Source organism: Ilyonectria robusta (assembly GCF_021365365.1).
Source record: "Ilyonectria robusta strain PMI_751 chromosome Unknown BGZ61scaffold_3, whole genome shotgun sequence".
Classification (NCBI taxonomy): Eukaryota; Fungi; Ascomycota; class Sordariomycetes; order Hypocreales; family Nectriaceae; genus Ilyonectria; species Ilyonectria robusta.
The window spans coordinates 3178259-3195733 of record NW_025764437.1 but is presented as its reverse complement, the minus strand read 5'-3'; the positions used below and the strand labels follow the sequence as shown (position 1 = coordinate 3195733).

The 17475-nt window shown below is 54.4% G+C and overlaps 6 protein-coding genes across 6 annotated transcripts; 2 read left to right on the top strand and 4 right to left on the bottom strand.

Moving 5' to 3' along the window:
• Nucleotides 1-809: 809 nt before the first annotated feature.
• Nucleotides 810-5955, top strand: BGZ61DRAFT_444141 (Shikimate dehydrogenase). Its single transcript, XM_046244948.1, has 2 exons — nt 810-5584; nt 5644-5955. The coding sequence occupies exons 1-2, from the start codon at nt 941-943 to the stop codon at nt 5707-5709; spliced, it is 4710 nt and encodes a 1569-aa protein (XP_046110145.1). The 5' UTR covers nt 810-940; the 3' UTR covers nt 5710-5955.
• A 786-nt stretch (nt 5956-6741) lies between these two features.
• Nucleotides 6742-8643, bottom strand: BGZ61DRAFT_341815 (uncharacterized protein; the record flags this gene model as incomplete). The annotated part of the gene is made up of 2 exons (XM_046239453.1): nt 6742-7904; nt 7962-8643. The coding sequence occupies 2 exons, from the start codon at nt 8641-8643 to the stop codon at nt 6742-6744; spliced, it is 1845 nt and encodes a 614-aa protein (XP_046110144.1).
• Nucleotides 8644-10437: 1794 nt separating this feature from the next.
• BGZ61DRAFT_139248 (uncharacterized protein) lies at nt 10438-11057 on the bottom strand. Its single transcript, XM_046237267.1, has one exon. The coding sequence runs from the start codon at nt 10956-10958 to the stop codon at nt 10545-10547; it is 414 nt and encodes a 137-aa protein (XP_046110143.1). The 5' UTR covers nt 10959-11057; the 3' UTR covers nt 10438-10544.
• Nucleotides 11058-14011: 2954 nt separating this feature from the next.
• BGZ61DRAFT_139235 (uncharacterized protein) lies at nt 14012-14642 on the bottom strand. Its single transcript, XM_046237266.1, has 2 exons — nt 14450-14642; nt 14012-14296 (listed from the first exon to the last, which is right to left on the bottom strand). The coding sequence occupies exons 1-2, from the start codon at nt 14511-14513 to the stop codon at nt 14100-14102; spliced, it is 261 nt and encodes an 86-aa protein (XP_046110142.1). The 5' UTR covers nt 14514-14642; the 3' UTR covers nt 14012-14099.
• A 130-nt stretch (nt 14643-14772) lies between these two features.
• Nucleotides 14773-15126, bottom strand: BGZ61DRAFT_343705 (histone H4; the record flags this gene model as incomplete). The annotated part of the gene is made up of 2 exons (XM_046239624.1): nt 14773-14936; nt 14991-15126. Coding segments are annotated over 2 exons (300 nt in total), but the record flags the coding sequence as incomplete, so codon positions are not given.
• A 1718-nt stretch (nt 15127-16844) lies between these two features.
• BGZ61DRAFT_342817 (histone-fold-containing protein) lies at nt 16845-17421 on the top strand (the record flags this gene model as incomplete). The annotated part of the gene is made up of 3 exons (XM_046239538.1): nt 16845-16920; nt 17029-17165; nt 17224-17421. 3 exons carry the CDS (start codon nt 16845-16847, stop codon nt 17419-17421), a joined length of 411 nt encoding a protein of 136 aa, XP_046110140.1.
• Nucleotides 17422-17475: the final 54 nt, after the last annotated feature.

The following is a 17475-nucleotide window of genomic DNA, read 5'->3' as shown; positions in this document are numbered from 1 at the left end:
TATATCTTTATTAATATTAAATTATAAATCTTCTTTTTTTTCTATATTTAATAGATTAAAATTCTCTTTTTATATTATCGTAAGTAGCTATTTTATAATTATAATATAACTAGTATATTTAATAGTACTTTATATTTCTTATATTTTATATAATATACTAATAACCTAAATAAAATAAAAAAATTAAAAAATTATAAGAGTTAATTTTATTAGAGTAATATATAAGATTTAAGAGTAGAGTTTATTATATTATAAAATATTTATTTAGTAAGTATAGAATATATACTTATTAAATAGGCTTTAAATATTATATTATATAATTTTATTTTTATATAAAGTAATATTCTTTATATACTCTAATTTTTATATTAATAGGTAATAATTTTATTATTTAGCTACTATTTCCTTTAATACTAGATATAGTATTTATTATTTATTTTTACTATTTAAAATTATTATATACTTTTAATTTATTTAATAATATTAAATAAAGCTAGAAATAAATAAAAATATAATATTATTTATATCTTTAATAATATATAATATATATAATACTATTTATACCTCTAGTAGTATAAATACAGCTGCTTAAAAAGCACTATATTATTACTAAATAGCTCTAATAGTAAGTAAATACTCTATATTCACTTCGCCCCACATAATAGGCCAGCACCAGAACCCTACCCCCCGATGCACCCACCATTCAGGGTCAACTGTCAGGGCACCGTACCTAGCTGTCGGTAGTCAGAGTCATAGCGAGTCACACGGCCGTGATCGGTGCCCCTCTATTTTTTACTCACCGGCCCTTGGTGAGATCGATCGCTGCAAGCCAAACATCCACCTCCCACCAGTCCACCATCAACTCCACGGGCAATTAGCATCAGCAAGTTGCCTTGTGTCCCTCAGACGACAAGAGTCTGTCATATACGTGCAATTCGGCATGGCTGGAGCCAAGGAGCAGGGTCCCGAGAGGATCTCAATTCTCGGCGAGGCCAACATCATTGTCGAGCACGGCTTGTGGCTTGACTTCGTTGCAGAAGACCTCGTTCAGAACATTCCGACGTCCACCTACGTCCTCATCACCGATACGAACCTCTTCAACACCTACGTACCTGCCTTTCAATCTCGCTTCGAGGCCGCCGCTGCGAGTAAGCCGACCCGCTTGCTCACGTATGCCATTCCGCCGGGCGAGGCGTCCAAGAGCCGCGAAACAAAGGCTGAAATTGAGGACTGGTTGCTGTCGCGGCAATGCACGCGCGACACCGTCATAATCGCTTTGGGCGGCGGCGTCATGGGCGACATGATCGGTTATGTCGCCGCAACCTTCATGCGCGGAGTCCGCTTCGTTCAGGTGCCTACAACCTTACTCGCCATGGTTGACTCATCGATCGGCGGCAAGACAGCCATTGACACACCGATGGGCAAGAATCTTATAGGGGCTTTCTGGCAACCCCAGCGCATATACATCGACTTGGCTTTCCTTGAGACCTTGCCTGTTCGCGAGTTCATTAACGGCATGGCCGAGGTCGTCAAGACGGCCGCCATCTGGAACGAGGCCGAATTCGCCGTTCTAGAAGAATCCGCTGCCCAGATCCTGGAATGCGTCAGGGCCAAAGGCGCTGGACGCCTAGACCCGATCAGAGATGTGCTCAAGCAGATAGTCGTCGGGTCCGCCAAGGTCAAGGCTGAGGTTGTCTCCAGCGACGAGCGCGAAGGCGGTCTCCGCAACCTCCTGAACTTTGGCCATTCGATTGGGCACGCAATTGAGGCTCTCCTTACCCCACAGCTTCTCCATGGTGAAGCCGTAGCCATTGGAATGGTCAAGGAAGCGGAGCTCGCGCGTTACTTGGGAGTCCTTCGTCCTGGAGCCGTCGCCAGGCTGGTCAAGTGCATTGCCAGCTACGACCTGCCAACCTCCCTCACAGACAAGCGTGTGGTCAAATTGACAGCTGGCAAAGAATGTCCTGTGGATGTGCTCCTCGAGAAGATGGGAGTCGACAAGAAAAACGACGGTAAGAAAAAGAAGATTGTGCTGCTTTCTGCCATCGGCAAAACCCACGAGCCCAGGGCCAGTGTCGTCGATGACAAAACAATACGGGTTGTACTCTCGCCTGCCACTCGAGTAACTCCCGGAGTGCCGAGTAACCTCAATGTCACCGTCACCCCCCCTGGCTCCAAGAGCATCTCCAATCGCGCCCTTGTGCTCGCTGCTCTTGGATCAGGTATCTGCCGCATCAAGAACCTTCTTCACTCAGACGATACCGAATATATGCTGTCAGCGATCCATCAGCTTGGCGGTGCTACCTACTCCTGGCAAGAAGCTGGCGAGGTCTTGGTTGTCGATGGGAAGGGTGGTCAGCTCCAGGCCAGCAAGGAGCCGCTTTACCTGGGGAATGCCGGGACAGCGTCTCGTTTCCTCACAACTGTCGTTGCCCTTTGTTCCCCTACCGTCGCCGCAGGATCTAGCGTCCTGACTGGAAACGCCAGAATGAAGGTCCGACCCATTGGCGCATTAGTCGATGCCCTGCGATCAAATGGCGTTGACATTGAATACCTTGGCAAGGAAAACAGCCTCCCACTTCGTGTTGATGCCGCCCAGGGGTTCAAGGGAGGCGTCATTGAGCTGGCTGCGACCGTCTCATCTCAGTACGTCTCGTCTATCCTCATGGCCGCACCTTACGCCAAAAACCCAGTGACATTGCGATTGGTCGGCGGAAAGCCCATATCTCAGCCCTACATCGACATGACTATCTCCATGATGGCTACTTTTGGCGTTAGTGTGACGCCCTCGTCCGATGAACCGAATACCTACCATATCCCTCAAGGTGTCTATCAAAACCCGGCTGAATACACCATTGAAAGCGACGCCAGCTCAGCAACGTACCCCCTTGCGGTTGCTGCCATTACTGGAACCACGTGCACCATCCCCAACATTGGTTCCAAGTCGCTCCAGGGCGACGCGCGTTTTGCCGTCGACGTATTACGCCCCATGGGTTGTACTGTGGCTCAGTCTGACTACTCTACAACGGTGACCGGTCCTCCCCGGGGCGAGCTCAAGGCTCTGGCACACGTCGATATGGAGCCGATGACGGACGCTTTCCTTACGGCCTCGGTCCTAGCTGCTGTGGCATCTGGGAAAACCAGAATTACAGGCATTGCGAATCAGCGTGTCAAAGAATGCAACCGAATCGCGGCAATGAAGGATCAGCTGGCTAAATTCGACGTGGTATGCAACGAACTTGAGGATGGAATCGAGGTCAACGGGAAGTCACAAGACGGTGGTCTCTTGGCACCCAAGGCCAGTATCCATTGTTATGATGACCATCGTGTTGCAATGAGCTTCAGCGTCTTGGCTGTTGCGTCATCGAGCCCCGTAGTGGTAACGGAACGCGAATGCGTTGGAAAGACGTGGCCGGGGTGGTGGGATATCTTGTCCCAATCCTTCAAGGTCGAGCTCGAGGGGATAGAGCCAAGCACCGATGCCCACGACGAAGCCAACAACGACACGAACAAGGACCGATCTATCTTCATCATCGGAATGCGAGGGGCTGGCAAAACTACTGCTGGCGGGTGGATGGCGAGATTGCTTGATTGGAAGTTCATCGACCTGGATCAGGAGTTGGAGAGACGGGCTGGCTGCACGATCCCCGAGATGATTAGGGGGGACCGGGGATGGGAAGGTTTCCGAGCAGATGAGATGGCCCTTTTGCGGGACGTTGTGGAGCATAAACCCCAAGGCCACATCTTCTCCTGCGGCGGCGGTATCGTGGAAACGCCCGAGGCGAGACAGCTTTTAAGAGAGTACGGCAAGAATGGTGGCCGCGTCATTCTGGTTCACAGGGACACCGACCAGGTCGTGGAGTACCTGATGCGAGACAAGACCCGACCTGCCTACACAAGTGAGATTAGACAAGTCTATCACCGCCGCAAGACTTGGTACGATGAATGCTGCAACCTTCTCTACTACAGCCCTCACCCAGAAACCTCGGACACTCAGCAAGAGATTCCTCACGACTTCCAACAGTTTGTGGCCTCGGTCTCAGGGAGAAACAATCACCTCGAGGAGGTGATGCGCAAGGATCACAGCTTCTTTGTCTCGTTGACGCTCCCTGATCTGAGCGAGGCCGCTGATTTGATTCCCAAGGTCGTGGTTGGATCTGACGCTGTTGAGCTTCGGGTAGACCTCCTGCGGGATCGCTCTATCGATTCGATTGTGCGACAAGTTTCTCTCCTACGCTCCCTGGCCAGGATCCCGGTCGTTTTCACACTACGCACCGAGTCGCAGGGCGGGAAGTTCCCAGATGATGCCATTGAAGAAGGCCTCGAGCTCTACCGGCTCGCCCTAAGGCTAGGTATCGAGTACATCGATGTCGAAATGACGCTTCCCGAGAGCGTGATCCAGTCAGTCACAGAGTCCCGTGGCAACTCCCGCATCATTGCCTCACACCATGACCCAGATGGCACATTGTCTTGGAAGAATGCCTCGTGGATGACGTTTTACAACCGAGCCCTGCAACACGGCGACATCATCAAGCTGATTGGAATTGCCCGCAGTGACGAGGACAACTTTGATCTCGCGAGATTCAAGGCAAAGATGTTGGCTGCTCAGAAGACACCCATGATTACCATGAACATGGGTCAGGCTGGCAAGCTAAGCCGCATCCTCAACAAGTTCTTGACTCCAGTTTCCCACCCCGCACTCCCTTTCAAGGCTGCACCAGGTCAGATGTCTGCCGCGGAGATCCGCCGCGGCCTTGCGCTTCTAGGCGATTTGGACTCGCAGAACTTCTATCTGTTCGGAAAGCCCATCTCCGCCTCACGTTCACCGGCTCTTCACAACACCCTATTTAGCCAGGTGGGACTGCCACACCAGTACCATCTGCTGGAGACCGACAACGTCACAGACTTGCGAGATGTCCTCCAATCCCCAGACTTTGGCGGTGCGTCAGTGACCATTCCCCTTAAGCTGGATATCATGGCCCATGTCGATGAGTTGTCCGTGGCAGCTAAAACCATCGGCGCCGTGAACACCGTTATTCCCATCGGCGCGGCGGATGCCAGCGGGCGCCGCCGCCTCCTTGGTGACAATACTGACTGGAAGGGAATGGTTTATGCTCTCCAGAATGCCGGTGTTGAAACCCAAGAAGAGTCAGATGCAAACCGCGCCGCCATGGTGGTCGGTTCTGGAGGCACAACCCGAGCGGCCATTTTCGCGCTGCACTCCCTTGGCTTCAGCCCGATCTACGTGGCCGCCAGGGACTTGAGCAAGGCAAAGGCGCTGACAGCAGACTTCCCTGTTGAGTATGGTCTACAGAGCCTTAGCGACGTGTCGGCCGCAGACAAGGTCTCCTTGAACCTCCAGGTCGTCATCAGCACTATCCCCGCCGATCGCCCAATTGATGCAGGCCTGCAAAATCTGGTCGCCCTGGTATTTGGTCGCCCTCCGGCGAACGAAGCGCATCGGGTTCTTCTTGAGATGGCCTACAAGCCCCGTCATACGCCAATTATGCAGCTCGCCGAGGATGCTGGCAACTGGACAACCATTCCTGGCCTCGAGGTCTTGGCTTCCCAGGGCTGGTATCAGGTGAGTGGACACAAAACGGGAGGCTACACTAGTAAATGCTAATCAACTTCCTTCTATAGTTTGGAAGCTGGACAGGAATCACTCCTCTTTACGTCGATGCCCGTGCTGCCGTCCTGGGCTCTTGATGTGTCTGTAGTGACGGTGTGGAGATCCTATATCTCTATCGTTCATTCAGGGGTGTTGGGATAGCTGGTTGGTCACTGGTCCTAAGTTATGAAAAAAGTTATATTAGACGAGATACAAAAGTTCAATGTGCTATCTATGTACAAGTTGCGCATTTTTATTGTGAGACAATGGCATTTGTAGGCTAGCTGTGTCCGTATGTCAGGGGCATCATTGAGTGGAGACTTGCGGGGCAACGGCAGCTGAAGTCGTTAATCATTGTTCAGATTATATCATACATCGTCTATCTTGATCTGCAATTGAGCCCCGCTGGGTGTAAAGACAGAGAAAACAAAAATAAAATCCACGATCCGTGATCGGCAAACTTTCCATTCCCATCTCCTCATGACATCGTATGACTCCATAATGCAAAATTCAGCCCTGTGCGCTACATCCAACCCTTGCGGGCAATAACCCACCCAACAAGAAACCCCTGAAAACCAAGGCAAAGGAATACATTGTACATGTAATCAAACTTTAACAGTCCTCTTTCTTTTTTGTCTAGACCAGTCCTTCCATTGCGCCCCCCTAAGCTCAGGCGCTTTAGGCCAGCTAAGTCAAGTCGACCTGGGCTCGGCGGCGCCGTACTGCGTGTGTGCGTGTGTATAAATGTAGAGTTACATCGGAGCGTAGGAAGTAACATCCAGTGTCGATTCCTTCTCCTTCGATTAGGTGCCAGAAACCAGAAACAAACTGGATCAAAGCAAGACAGCAAGCATATCGTCATCCACTGCCGACGCCATGTCATCATCAGGGTGCGATGGTCATGGTGGGGGTGGGGCGGTGATGTCAGAGTGCCGCTATGACGTCAGAATTGGACCCTGCAGGACCCTTTGACCCACCACCCGTTTTCAGCCCTTTGCGCTTGCAAGAGCCTTGACCGAGCGGCCCAATGCCAAGCGTCAGTCCTTGGACAGTCCACGTCATGCAGCATCATCCGTTCAGTTGCGTGAGGCCACCAGAAAACCAACCAGCTGCGGGAGAGCTCCGGGAATTCAGGCTCCTCCGCGCCGCCGGTGCTTTCCCGGGAGCTCCATGTCGGGATGGCACACCCGGTAGTGCCTCGTCAGGGCATCAGCTCGGCTGAAAGTCTTTTCCTCGGTGCAGAGGTTGCACCGCACCTTTTGCTTGCGGGCATTGTGGATCGTGTCCTCGTGTCGCGTCAAGTCGTAAGGCCTTGAAAATACCGTGCTGCATGGCTTGCCTGTGCTGGGGTTGATCCTGTCACATCGGTGAGGGCCAGCCTGGCTATTGAGCATGTTTGATGTCATGCCCACAATTTCGCGGGGTCGTGGTCCGCCAAGTGTCTGTGTCTGGCGATGGCCCTCCCGTTTATGTTTCTGGAGAAGGGCTGGAGTCTCAAATCGCAGGGTACAGCCGTGGTATGTGCATGTGTATGTTCCGCCGTCCGCCGCCGTTCCATTGGGTCGCCCCAAATGGGCAGGTGTGTTGGTTCTCGACGCCGTGGAACTAGATCCTGCGGAGCTCAATCGTGGAGGAGTATCATGAGTGTGTCGGGAGTGCGCGACAAATGGATATTGCTGAGGTACTGGAATACCGCTTGGCAGCTGAGAGTGGAGGTAGTTGAACTGGCTGCTGCTGCTGCCATCATGGCCATTCACATCCTGTGAGCCTTGGGATGCCATAGCCTTGGAGAATTGGTCAATCTCAAAGGCGGTAGGGTCTTGAGGGAAGAGCGGGAAGTTTGCCTCTCCGTCAGGCTCATTGAACTCGAGAATGGCATCTTTGGGCGAGATGGTCTTGGGAGTCTCTGGTTCAGCTCTCTGAGTCATCTGCTGGTGCAGGAGTTGCGCCTCATGCTGCGCCTTGTTCTGCTCCCTCATTTGCTGGGCCGTGTTGAAGGGCATGTTCTGGGCCACTGAGCCAGTTCCAAAGTCGTGAGTGGGCGAGGGAGCAAGGGGAGAGCCGGCGAGGAAGGGCGACCTACCCCGAGACGTAGTCGAGGCGGGCGAGTGTGCGGCACTGAGATGCTGGCTGTTGGCGGCGTGGAGTCGTTGGCTGAAGAGATCATTACTGGGCGAGACAGCCATCTGAGGTTGAGAAGGTGGCGTGGAGGTGATGGCGAAGTTGGGGCTGAAGAGCTCGTCGTTGTAGACATCCGTCATCGTCCTGTCCAGCTTTGGAACGTGGGCGAAGCCTGGAGAAAGAAATTGTGAGTGACTGCTGGCGTTGCCGGAAGGGGCGGAGGTAATACCTTTCCGCCTCCTCTCTGAGATGTCAGACTCACCAACCGTAGGAGTGGCAGGTGAGTCACCTGCGATAGAGCTCGCCACCGAGGCAGGATGTGACCGCGATGAACCAGTAGCGAAGTCGGGGGCGGGAATGAAGGCCCTGTCTAATCGTGGCTTGCCACCAGGGCCAGAGATGGTGATCGGATATGCCATCTCGGGCATGACTTGCTCCATGCCACCGCAGTTCTGGTATCCTGGATAAGGGCCCGCGGACTTTGCAAGGTGATAGTAGGAACCTTGGCTGTTGGCAGAAGTGTGGTCGGCCAAGCCGTCGTGGGCAGGGTTGGTGATGGCGATCTGAGGGTTCGAGTTGCCGTGGGCGAAGGGGGAGGCGGGAGCGGCGCCAGAGGATGCCAGAGACGACAAGGAGGATTCGCGTTGATGGGCAAACCGAGCCAACCTAGGGGTCTGCTGGGCGAGAGCTCCCCAGTGTTCGGACTGCATCAGTTCGGCGGGGAGCTGCGAGTCGAGAATGGCGATGCTGTCGTCGAGGTCCGACCCGGCAAGGTCAATGGAAGAGGGCGAGTAGGTGTTTTGATATTCGGGTTGGTAGTCGGCGGGATATGAGTATGGCTGGAAGTGAAGTTGATGTTGATGTTGTTGCTGTTGATGTTGATGTTGGTGTTGCTGAGGAAGAGATATCATGATTGTCGAAGGCAGGATGGAGATGGGTTGTTTAAGGTTGGGGAAGGAGTGGCAAAATGACGGGATGGCTGGCCTTTATAAGCTGGCCCGGCCGAACCGGTCGGTGCAGGAGCCGCTGGTCAGTCAGGACTTTGTCAAGTCTGTCTGGAGAGCACCGTGGAACCCTGAAGACTAGAGTCGGAAGACTGGAGATGAGTGGAGACTGGCGTCGATGTAGCGATGGAGCGTCCCCACAGGCCGAGACCCCAAGAAAAGCCGTGGACCCACTTAATGATGCACAGACAGGAGCCCAAGTCCGGGAGATGGTGTGGTAGAACGCAGGGTGGTGTGGGTGGTGTGGGTGTCCTGGTACGAAGGCCTGCTCGAGGTACGTACAAGGTACGTAGTAAAAGGTGGTGCGTAGTGCCAGTCAGTGTGGTGTGGGTGTTGCGATGTGCGATGGTTGATGGTCGATGGTCGATGTTCGATTGACGATGGATGGGAGACGGATGTTTCTTTCTTGGTCGGCTCAAGTATCTAGACCGGTTGGATGCGGGTGTGTGGTGGGTGAAATGGCTTAATGAGTAATGATGATGGATGGTGATGGACGGTGATGACTGATGACTTGATGACTTGATGGCTTGGTGATGACCCTGGATGCTTCGGCAGGGTTCGGTGTCGGAGTTTCGGTATCGGTATGCCGTGGCTGGCTTGCTCAGTCAGGTTTCTTTTGACTTGTTGGCTTGTTGGCTTGCTTGTTGGGCTGAGCCGATGATTTGAAATAGTTCAAAGTCCGTCAGATCTTAGGATGGGGGGGAAACTCGTCCCAGATATATCGGGCCTGCTCTTCGCAACGCCGAGAGGCGGGCCCGAAGAGACGAGGAGGGAGGGAGCGCGAGGGAGGGTGTGCCCCGGCGCAGTTTGCTGTGTGCTCTGTGCTGTGTGTGCAAGCTGTGCAGCAGGGGCAGGTACCTCCGGAGTGTACGAGCCCCATGGATGGCATTGCCTAGGCCGGAGTCCTCCCGCCCCAGGGCTACGGTACCTACGCGCAGCCCAGCGTGGTACGTAGCACGCGCAGTGCAGCGCAGTACGCGCACTACAGGGCCCTCCCCTCAAGGTACCTAGCAACGCTCGTTGGGCAATGCCTGTACCCGCCAGCCGCCGCCAATTGGGGACCCAAATCCCTGTGCAGGCCACTGCGTCACTGGCTGGGGCCGCTGGACTGGCACAGCTTAGGACTTGATTTTGGCCGACACCACTGACGTATCTCGGCCCGCCGATCTCCTCGATCCCTGTCCAGCGCGGAATGTCCTCGCACAGCCACATTGCCGTTTGTAATGCATGTCTCTGCGTTTGCTGTGTCCGTCCCTCTGGCGTTTCCTGGCATCTCCGGGGGGGCTACTCTCGTGCGCTCCATCGCCCTGGACGGCGCCCTCGACGGCCCTCGACGGCCCTCGATGGTCCACGACGGCTCTCCATGGATCCCCCTCCCCTTGCCCTGCGGCCATCGTCCAGCGCCGCGCATCCGCCACACTCCATCGTGTTCCACCTGTTTCAGTCACATGACGGCCTTCCTACCTATCCAGTGCCGTGCTGTGCTGTGCTCTACTGGGCTGGGGCCTGGGGTCACTGGTCACTGGGTGAGGCCGTCACATGAGCGTCTGATCGTATGGTCCCTGGGTCTCTGGGTCGTCTGTCTGCAGAGGTAACCTGCCAACCTGCCAACCTGCCAACCTGCCAACCAACCCGTGTTAGCTAAGCTTGGCTTCGCTCGCTGTTAGAGCCATCGACCGATAGTAGCCACCATCTATGCTTTTTGTCCTCCTCCGTGGTGACTCAATCGCAATGGTCCGGCGCAATCGCATGACACACGGGGTGGTGTGACTGGCCATCCCCGATCCCAACGACGCTCGCCCAGGAAATCAGAAATCGGTTGAGACCAAGGAGAAGGGGGAATGCGGAACGACAAGAAAAATTTTCACTTCTTTCCGGGGATAAGGTGAGCAAGCACGCGCGCAGAAAACGAGCCGGTCGCCCTCCCACCCTCCAACCATCCAGTCGGCCAACCCTCCCACCACCCAGGAGGAAGGTTTTCCAGTCAAAATCCAGCAAGCGCCCGGAACGTGCACATTGATCGGTACCAGGTCTGGAGAGATGGAGGTAGTACGGAGCACGGGAAGTGGGTACGAAGCGTAGAGGAGGTGCGTGACAGCGTTTTTTTCGGCCTGGCCGACCGGCTCCGGCCCTCGGACTTGGTCGGAATCCAGTACCCAACCAATGAGCAACTGTGGCTGACCCATGCTCAGCCACCAACCTGGGGCGCAAAGGGCTCGCATCTCAAGAGCCAAGAGAATGCCAAAGCAGGATTAGATGCCAGGGTCCAGGCCACGACCCATACCCGCCCAGCCCGCCCAACCCGTGCGCGCAGGTGTGCAGGTGTGCAGATCGATCTCGTTGTCCCCGGGAGTCCGGCCCATTGCAGGAACCCGACTCAACCTTTTTTTTTCGAGACCAGCAGCCCCTTATGCGCGCACCCTAATGTAGCCTGTTCATAGGCTGTACGTCGGTGGAAGGGTCCATAGGTGCCAGTGTCTTTACTTGTCTATTTGCGAACAACGGTCCCTCATATGTCCCATCTACCTCCAGTAATCCTGCATACCCTACCGCAGACTATCGTACTGGCCAGCATCCCTCCCCCCTCCCCCCCCTTACCCCTGGTCAACTCCTTTTCCATCTTGCTTAAGTCCTCCCACATAGGGGTCCCGACAGGATGCAGGAAAAAATTTCTGTCTCCAAAGCCATCGTTAGTCCGGTCATGGCTACCAAACTCGGTGACCCTGCGTCGTAGTCCATGTGTCCAATGCGCAACCAAGTTTTCTTTCCAGCCGCCCACTTGATCCGGACCCGTTCCGGCCCCGGCGTCTATGGCCTGAAATTTTACTTACATGTCGTACAAGAGCGCAGTCATCACTTAAACAATCTGTGGATGGCTCACGGGGCGCGAAGGCGGGCCGGTGACGGAGGAGAGCACCGAGAGCGGGAAGTTGACCAACGGCTATCTTCTCCAAACTCTCATGGATGAAGAGTTTTCTTTTTCCGGGGTTTGCTCTCAACTTGGTCTACCCACCAACATTTACCCGCCAGGGAGGGAGAACTTGGGAGCTACCTCGACGGCTCAAGATCTAGGTCGGGAGCCATCGTGATCCACCCGGCAAGGAAAGCCTGGGTACACAGACCGAAAAAAAGGACGACGCTATTATCTGTCCGTTGACCTTACTTCGTAGAGACCGCCCGGGGCCAGCCGCGGCCGGTGCGGGCCCAGCCCTACGCGGACGTGTCTGTACGAGACCCGCTCGGTGCTGAGACGTTGGTCTTGGGGATCCCGTTCAGGAAGAAAAGCAAAGCAAGGGAAAAAATGCATTCACTTAATGCACGCGTGGGGTTGTTTGGCATCTATCTGTAGATAGATGCTTTTCTCACCAAGAAAACAATAAGCATCCGTCATCGTTGGAGCAGGCCGAGGCGCCCCGACTACGGCTGCAGTCGGGATGATGGAAATCACACAGACCACCACCACTACCACTACCACTACCACTACCACTACCATTACCATTTAGGAAGAATATTCCACAACCAAGGCCATGTTACGTTGCGGGTTGTCGGGCTTGGCTTTTTCCAGCTGTTGAGGGCAATCAGCCATACACTTCTAAAGAGGGTGTGCAAGCGTATAGTCTATGTGGGCGTGTGAGTTTGCGTTTGTGGTGGATGTGTGGAGGTGTAAATGTGTCAGTCCGGGGCATCCATTCGACACAGGTCATCCGGCGCGGCCATCCGCTCGCCGATGGCTTCTATCCGATACTTCCATCCGGAGCTTCCATGCATGGTCAACCGACAAGGCTGCATCTCCGCGCAGGTAACCGCTCTACTCCGAAGGGGTGCTCCATCCATGTACATGAAAAAGACGGCCGATGGGACAGTCGCACGCGGCACGTCTCGCGTTCATCAGTGTCGCGTGTCTCATGTCTCGCTCTCGCTGCTCGGCGCTCTCCAGACTCCAGCCAGCGCGGTTCGGCCTGTCCGCGTGGACACCTTACCGCGGTGGGGTCGGCCAACGAAACGGCCAGCCCTGGCGCCGCCGACCACTGAAAACACTGAAAAGCACGTCCCCCACCAACGAGCCGAGGCATCGTCCCGGAGCAGATTTTCCTCCGGGGGCTTCAGCTAGCGAACCAGAGACAGACCCAACGAACTCACCAGGAGCAGGCACCGAGATTTTCGCGATGCAGATGTGGCTGTACTACGTGACTTCCAGGGATCGCAATCGTGGTTCGCTCAGGGGTGGCTCGTGCTCATCGTATTTTTCGTTCTAATTTTTTTCTGTCGCATGCGATGCTTTGGATTACCGATTCTCACTCAGCCTGTCCACGCAAGACGAGGGAGGGTGGGTGTGCGAGTGCGAAGGGGGTACAGTACCGGTACGTACTGCTGCTCCAGGGGACCCTACACTGCAGCGCCCGGGTTGGGTTTGGGTTGACGACCCCCAGATTCCAAAGCAAGGGCGGAAGGCGGCTTGCAGATCGCTCTCTAAATTTAGGGCCACCCACGTGGGTGGCCCATGAGTCCTTGGCGCCTTGGGGCTTCGCCACCAGTTCTATCTAGCCAGTGCGCTCCGTGTCCGGGTTTTTCGGCCGATTGACCCAGAATCCAGTTTGTGTGGCTTTCTCCGCCATGCCGTCTTTTTCTCGCCGTTCCGTCCGCTTGGCTTGTTTCTCGGCTCCTAACAGCATACTGCTGACGTAGGTGTCACTCCCGGAGGGGGGTCATTCGCCACACAGTCTACCAAGATTACGGTCGAGTTGTTGGCATCTCCCATCTCTGATCCGTAATACCGGTATCCCTTGGCAAACGTGAGCCGGGCTGTCGGTTCTCGCCACTTGCTGTAGCTCTTGATGGGGAGGCGGTGGCCATAGTTCCCGTCCGATCTACCCGTTTGCCTGATTACCCGGGGTCTAACAATCTGGCTTGTGACATAGGTATGGCGGCTTAACCGGTATGTTCTTAGACTTCCCCTCGTGACGACTGCCGAGTCATGTCCGGTCCCGGCAACTCGGATTCGGGATGCCTTTGTCACTACAGCGGGATTCAGGTAACCAAAATGTCACTTCAGCGAGCTATCACACACGTTCAGTGCTGCCCGCGCCATTATCGTACCTGTGCACATCCGAGATTACCAAGTTCAACGCCAAAGGCACTCCAGAATACTCGTCGGTATAGGGTAGGATGTAGAAAAGAAGAGTTATGAATGTGACATTTGTCCGTAAACAACCACGCCTGGTGGCATACAACCCCATTCGATGGATATCCCTCTTCGGATATGGCTCGGCATGACAGACGGATTTTCCATACTTCTTAGCTGAAGTCTAATGACTGTCAAATTGCCCAACTAAACCTTGTCTTCGGTTGTTGTATGAACACGACTACATCACTGATCGGTTCAGATAACGAGAAGTTCCATCAAACCGCAAGTCAGAGAAAAGCGAAACCTCACAACAATACACGTCAAGCGTGGGTTGTAACATCATCAACGGTCTGGGGAGATGCCCACGGAGATTTCGCAAAGTTCTCATCCGGCGTCGATATTTGGAAGGTATAGGGTAGGCGAAAAGAACAGTAGCTAATGTCGAGTCAACCAAAGACCTAAAATGAGTAGGGTCCGGTGGAGGTTTAGACGGAAGGCTGGAGGCGAAAGACACGAACAACTTGAACTATGACCCATAGACGACACGAGAAAGCTAAACGAATAATCACGTCAGCACAGCCGACTCACCAGCTAGGCACAGCCCGATGAGCACCAGGCAGGGACGGCGCGTCCAGGGCCACGCAATGCCCATGGGGAACACGACTGGGACAATGCACTCGATACAGTCACAGGCCACGAGACGGCGGTACAAGGCGAATAAATACAGCGCGATCAAAATGGCCTCGTGGGCAGAGTTGATTAACCCCCAGATGTAAACCACCGTTTCCCTTATGATACATAACACCCAAAAGCAAGACCAGATACCGTAGTCATCATGAACACCCTACATGGCCCCACGCGACAAGCGCAGGTGCCCAAGATTCGTAACAGACATGCAAAACAGAACACGCTTAACCACCGAAGCCATAGAGGGTACGGCCTTGTCGCTTGAGTGCATAGACAACGTCGAGCGAGGTGACGGTCTTCCGCTTGGCGTGCTCGGTGTAGGTGACGGCGTCACGGATGACACCCTCGAGGAAGGTCTTGAGAACACCGCGGGTCTCCTCGTAAATCACTGTGCCATGGGTTAGTCACAGGCAGAGCGTTGGATCGGGGTATGGGGACTCACTGGCTGAGATACGCTTGACACCGCCACGACGGGCGAGACGTCGGATGGCGGGCTTGGTGATGCCCTGGATGTTGTCACGAAGAATCTTGCGGTGACGCTTGGCACCGCCCTTGCCGAGACCCTTGCCGCCCTTGCCGCCTATGTGAATGTCAGTGCATGTCTAGGGTGAACCCGGGTATGCCAAGGCAGGAGGTGGACGAGACGCGTCAATGTTGTACGCGACACAGGGGGCGAAGCCAAGTCAAGGTAATGCGACGCCCCCCGTGTGTGGAAGTGATGGGAATGGTGTACTTACGTCCAGTCATGTTGATATTGGGTTGGAGGTGTGAAGTGGGAGAGTTGTTTTGTTACGGGCGCAAAGCACACTTGAAAGATAGATGATGGAGAGTTGTGGGATGGAATAGGCTATGAGATGCAGTTTGGAGGGTGGGAGCGGCGAGCTTAAGTACGAGCGGGCCAGATTCCAGATCAGTTGGCTTTCGGACCCACTTCTGCATCGCCCCCTTGTCCGACGCGATCTGGAAAAGCAGACGCGAATTAAAAAATGGGTAGCCCAGAAAAAAAACATGCCCCAGTGCCTGGCTGTACATGGGGGTTTGGTGGTGATTTTTTGGGGAGGCTGCGGTGGGTGGGGATGATTTACTATCAGGGGGGCTGGGGACCAATGAGAAAATAGGACTCGCCGCTTATAGCCTTGGATCCGACGAAAATGGTCAGCCGCCACCAGAGCGGGAGGATGAGTGTGTAGGGTAGTTGAGGGCGGAAATTGAGTGCACACTGATCAATAGGTGCAACAACATTATGGCTCGTAGGATACTCATGTGTCTTGTATTATGGTATGGCGCTTGTGTGGTGGCATCCGGGTCACTTGGCTATGCTAAATGTTATGTGTTGGCTGCTTGAGTGTCTGCTATCATCTGTCGATGTCTTGTGTGCGTGTGATTGATACAGAAAGACACTGAGATCAACTTATTCCAGCTTGTTAACACCACGTCTGAGTAAACAATAACAATTACTCGCCTACCAAAGTCCAGACCAATGCAAGTAACAGCCCTAATACTTCTTCACTCGAGATACAACCCGATTCAGACGTTGGTTCCTCGACTCCATGTAGCCTTTCACCGCCAACTAAAGAATGAGCGAAATACTTACTTCTGGGAGAAGACCATAACGGCTTGCCCAAGACTAGAATAGCAACGAGGAGCGAACCGTGGTATCTCCACAATGCCGCGAACTACATGATGAACTCTACTACGTACGTACTACAGTGCTACAGCCATCAACGCGCATGTGCTTTGTTGTCCGCGGCGGGATCGTGTCCCCGATGGGGTTCTGCCTCTTCCTGCCGGCCCCGCCAGCCGGGCTGCGACGTCAGGCTGCCAGGCTGCCAAACCCAAACTCGCCTCAACCACGCAGGGCACGCGCTCGCAGGCACGATCGGGGAGGAGGGGCGCGGTGCCCAACAAGCAGATCCAGCAAGGGAGGGCGGTCGGAGCGGGCGTCTCGTGCAAAACGCGGTAGTGGTCAGTGCCACTGGTAGTGGGGCAGATACAGGAAAAAGGGCGGAGCGGTCAATTCTGGCCAATGGAAAATCAGCACACATGTGGCACCTTTTCCTATTTTCCAAGACGCCCAAAACGGGCTGTTTTTGGTGGGTGATTGCGTTCCAAGCACTGGCGCACGGGCCAGGCTGCCTCAGATCAGCCGCCGCGCCTGGAAAGATCTAGCCACAGGTATTAAAGCACTCCCCCCGCCTGCCTTCTCTCTCGACTTTCCCTCCTGCATCACACACCCACTCTACAACACTCACACCCAACAACCCCACCATCAACAACAACTCTTTCATCATCAACAATGGCTCGCACTAAGCAGACCGCCCGCAAGTCCACTGGTGGCAAGGCCCCCCGCAAGCAGCTTGCTTCCAAGGCTGGTGAGTTCTCTCCGCCGCCGACCTGACCTGACCGTCCCGCCTTCGGCTCGACGCGTCTCGCAACATCGCGCATACCCGACATCATCCTCACATACTAACACCACACAGCCCGCAAGAGCGCCCCCTCTACCGGTGGTGTCAAGAAGCCTCACCGCTACAAGCCCGGTACCGTCGCTCTCCGTGAGATTCGACGATACCAGAAGTCGACCGAGCTCCTCATCCGCAAGCTCCCCTTCCAGCGCCTGGTAAGCACCTCTCATTCACGTCTCGCATCAAACATCATCCCTAACACGCTCAACACAGGTCCGCGAGATTGCCCAGGACTTCAAGAGCGACCTTCGCTTCCAGTCCTCCGCCATCGGCGCCCTCCAGGAGTCCGTCGAGTCTTACCTTGTCTCCCTCTTCGAGGACACCAACCTGTGCGCCATCCACGCCAAGCGTGTCACCATCCAGTCCAAGGACATCCAGCTGGCCCGCCGCCTCCGCGGTGAGCGCAACTAAGCGGATGCTTGGCTAAACCGGGCGGTTCACGAATTTGTTTTTGGCACGAGGGAT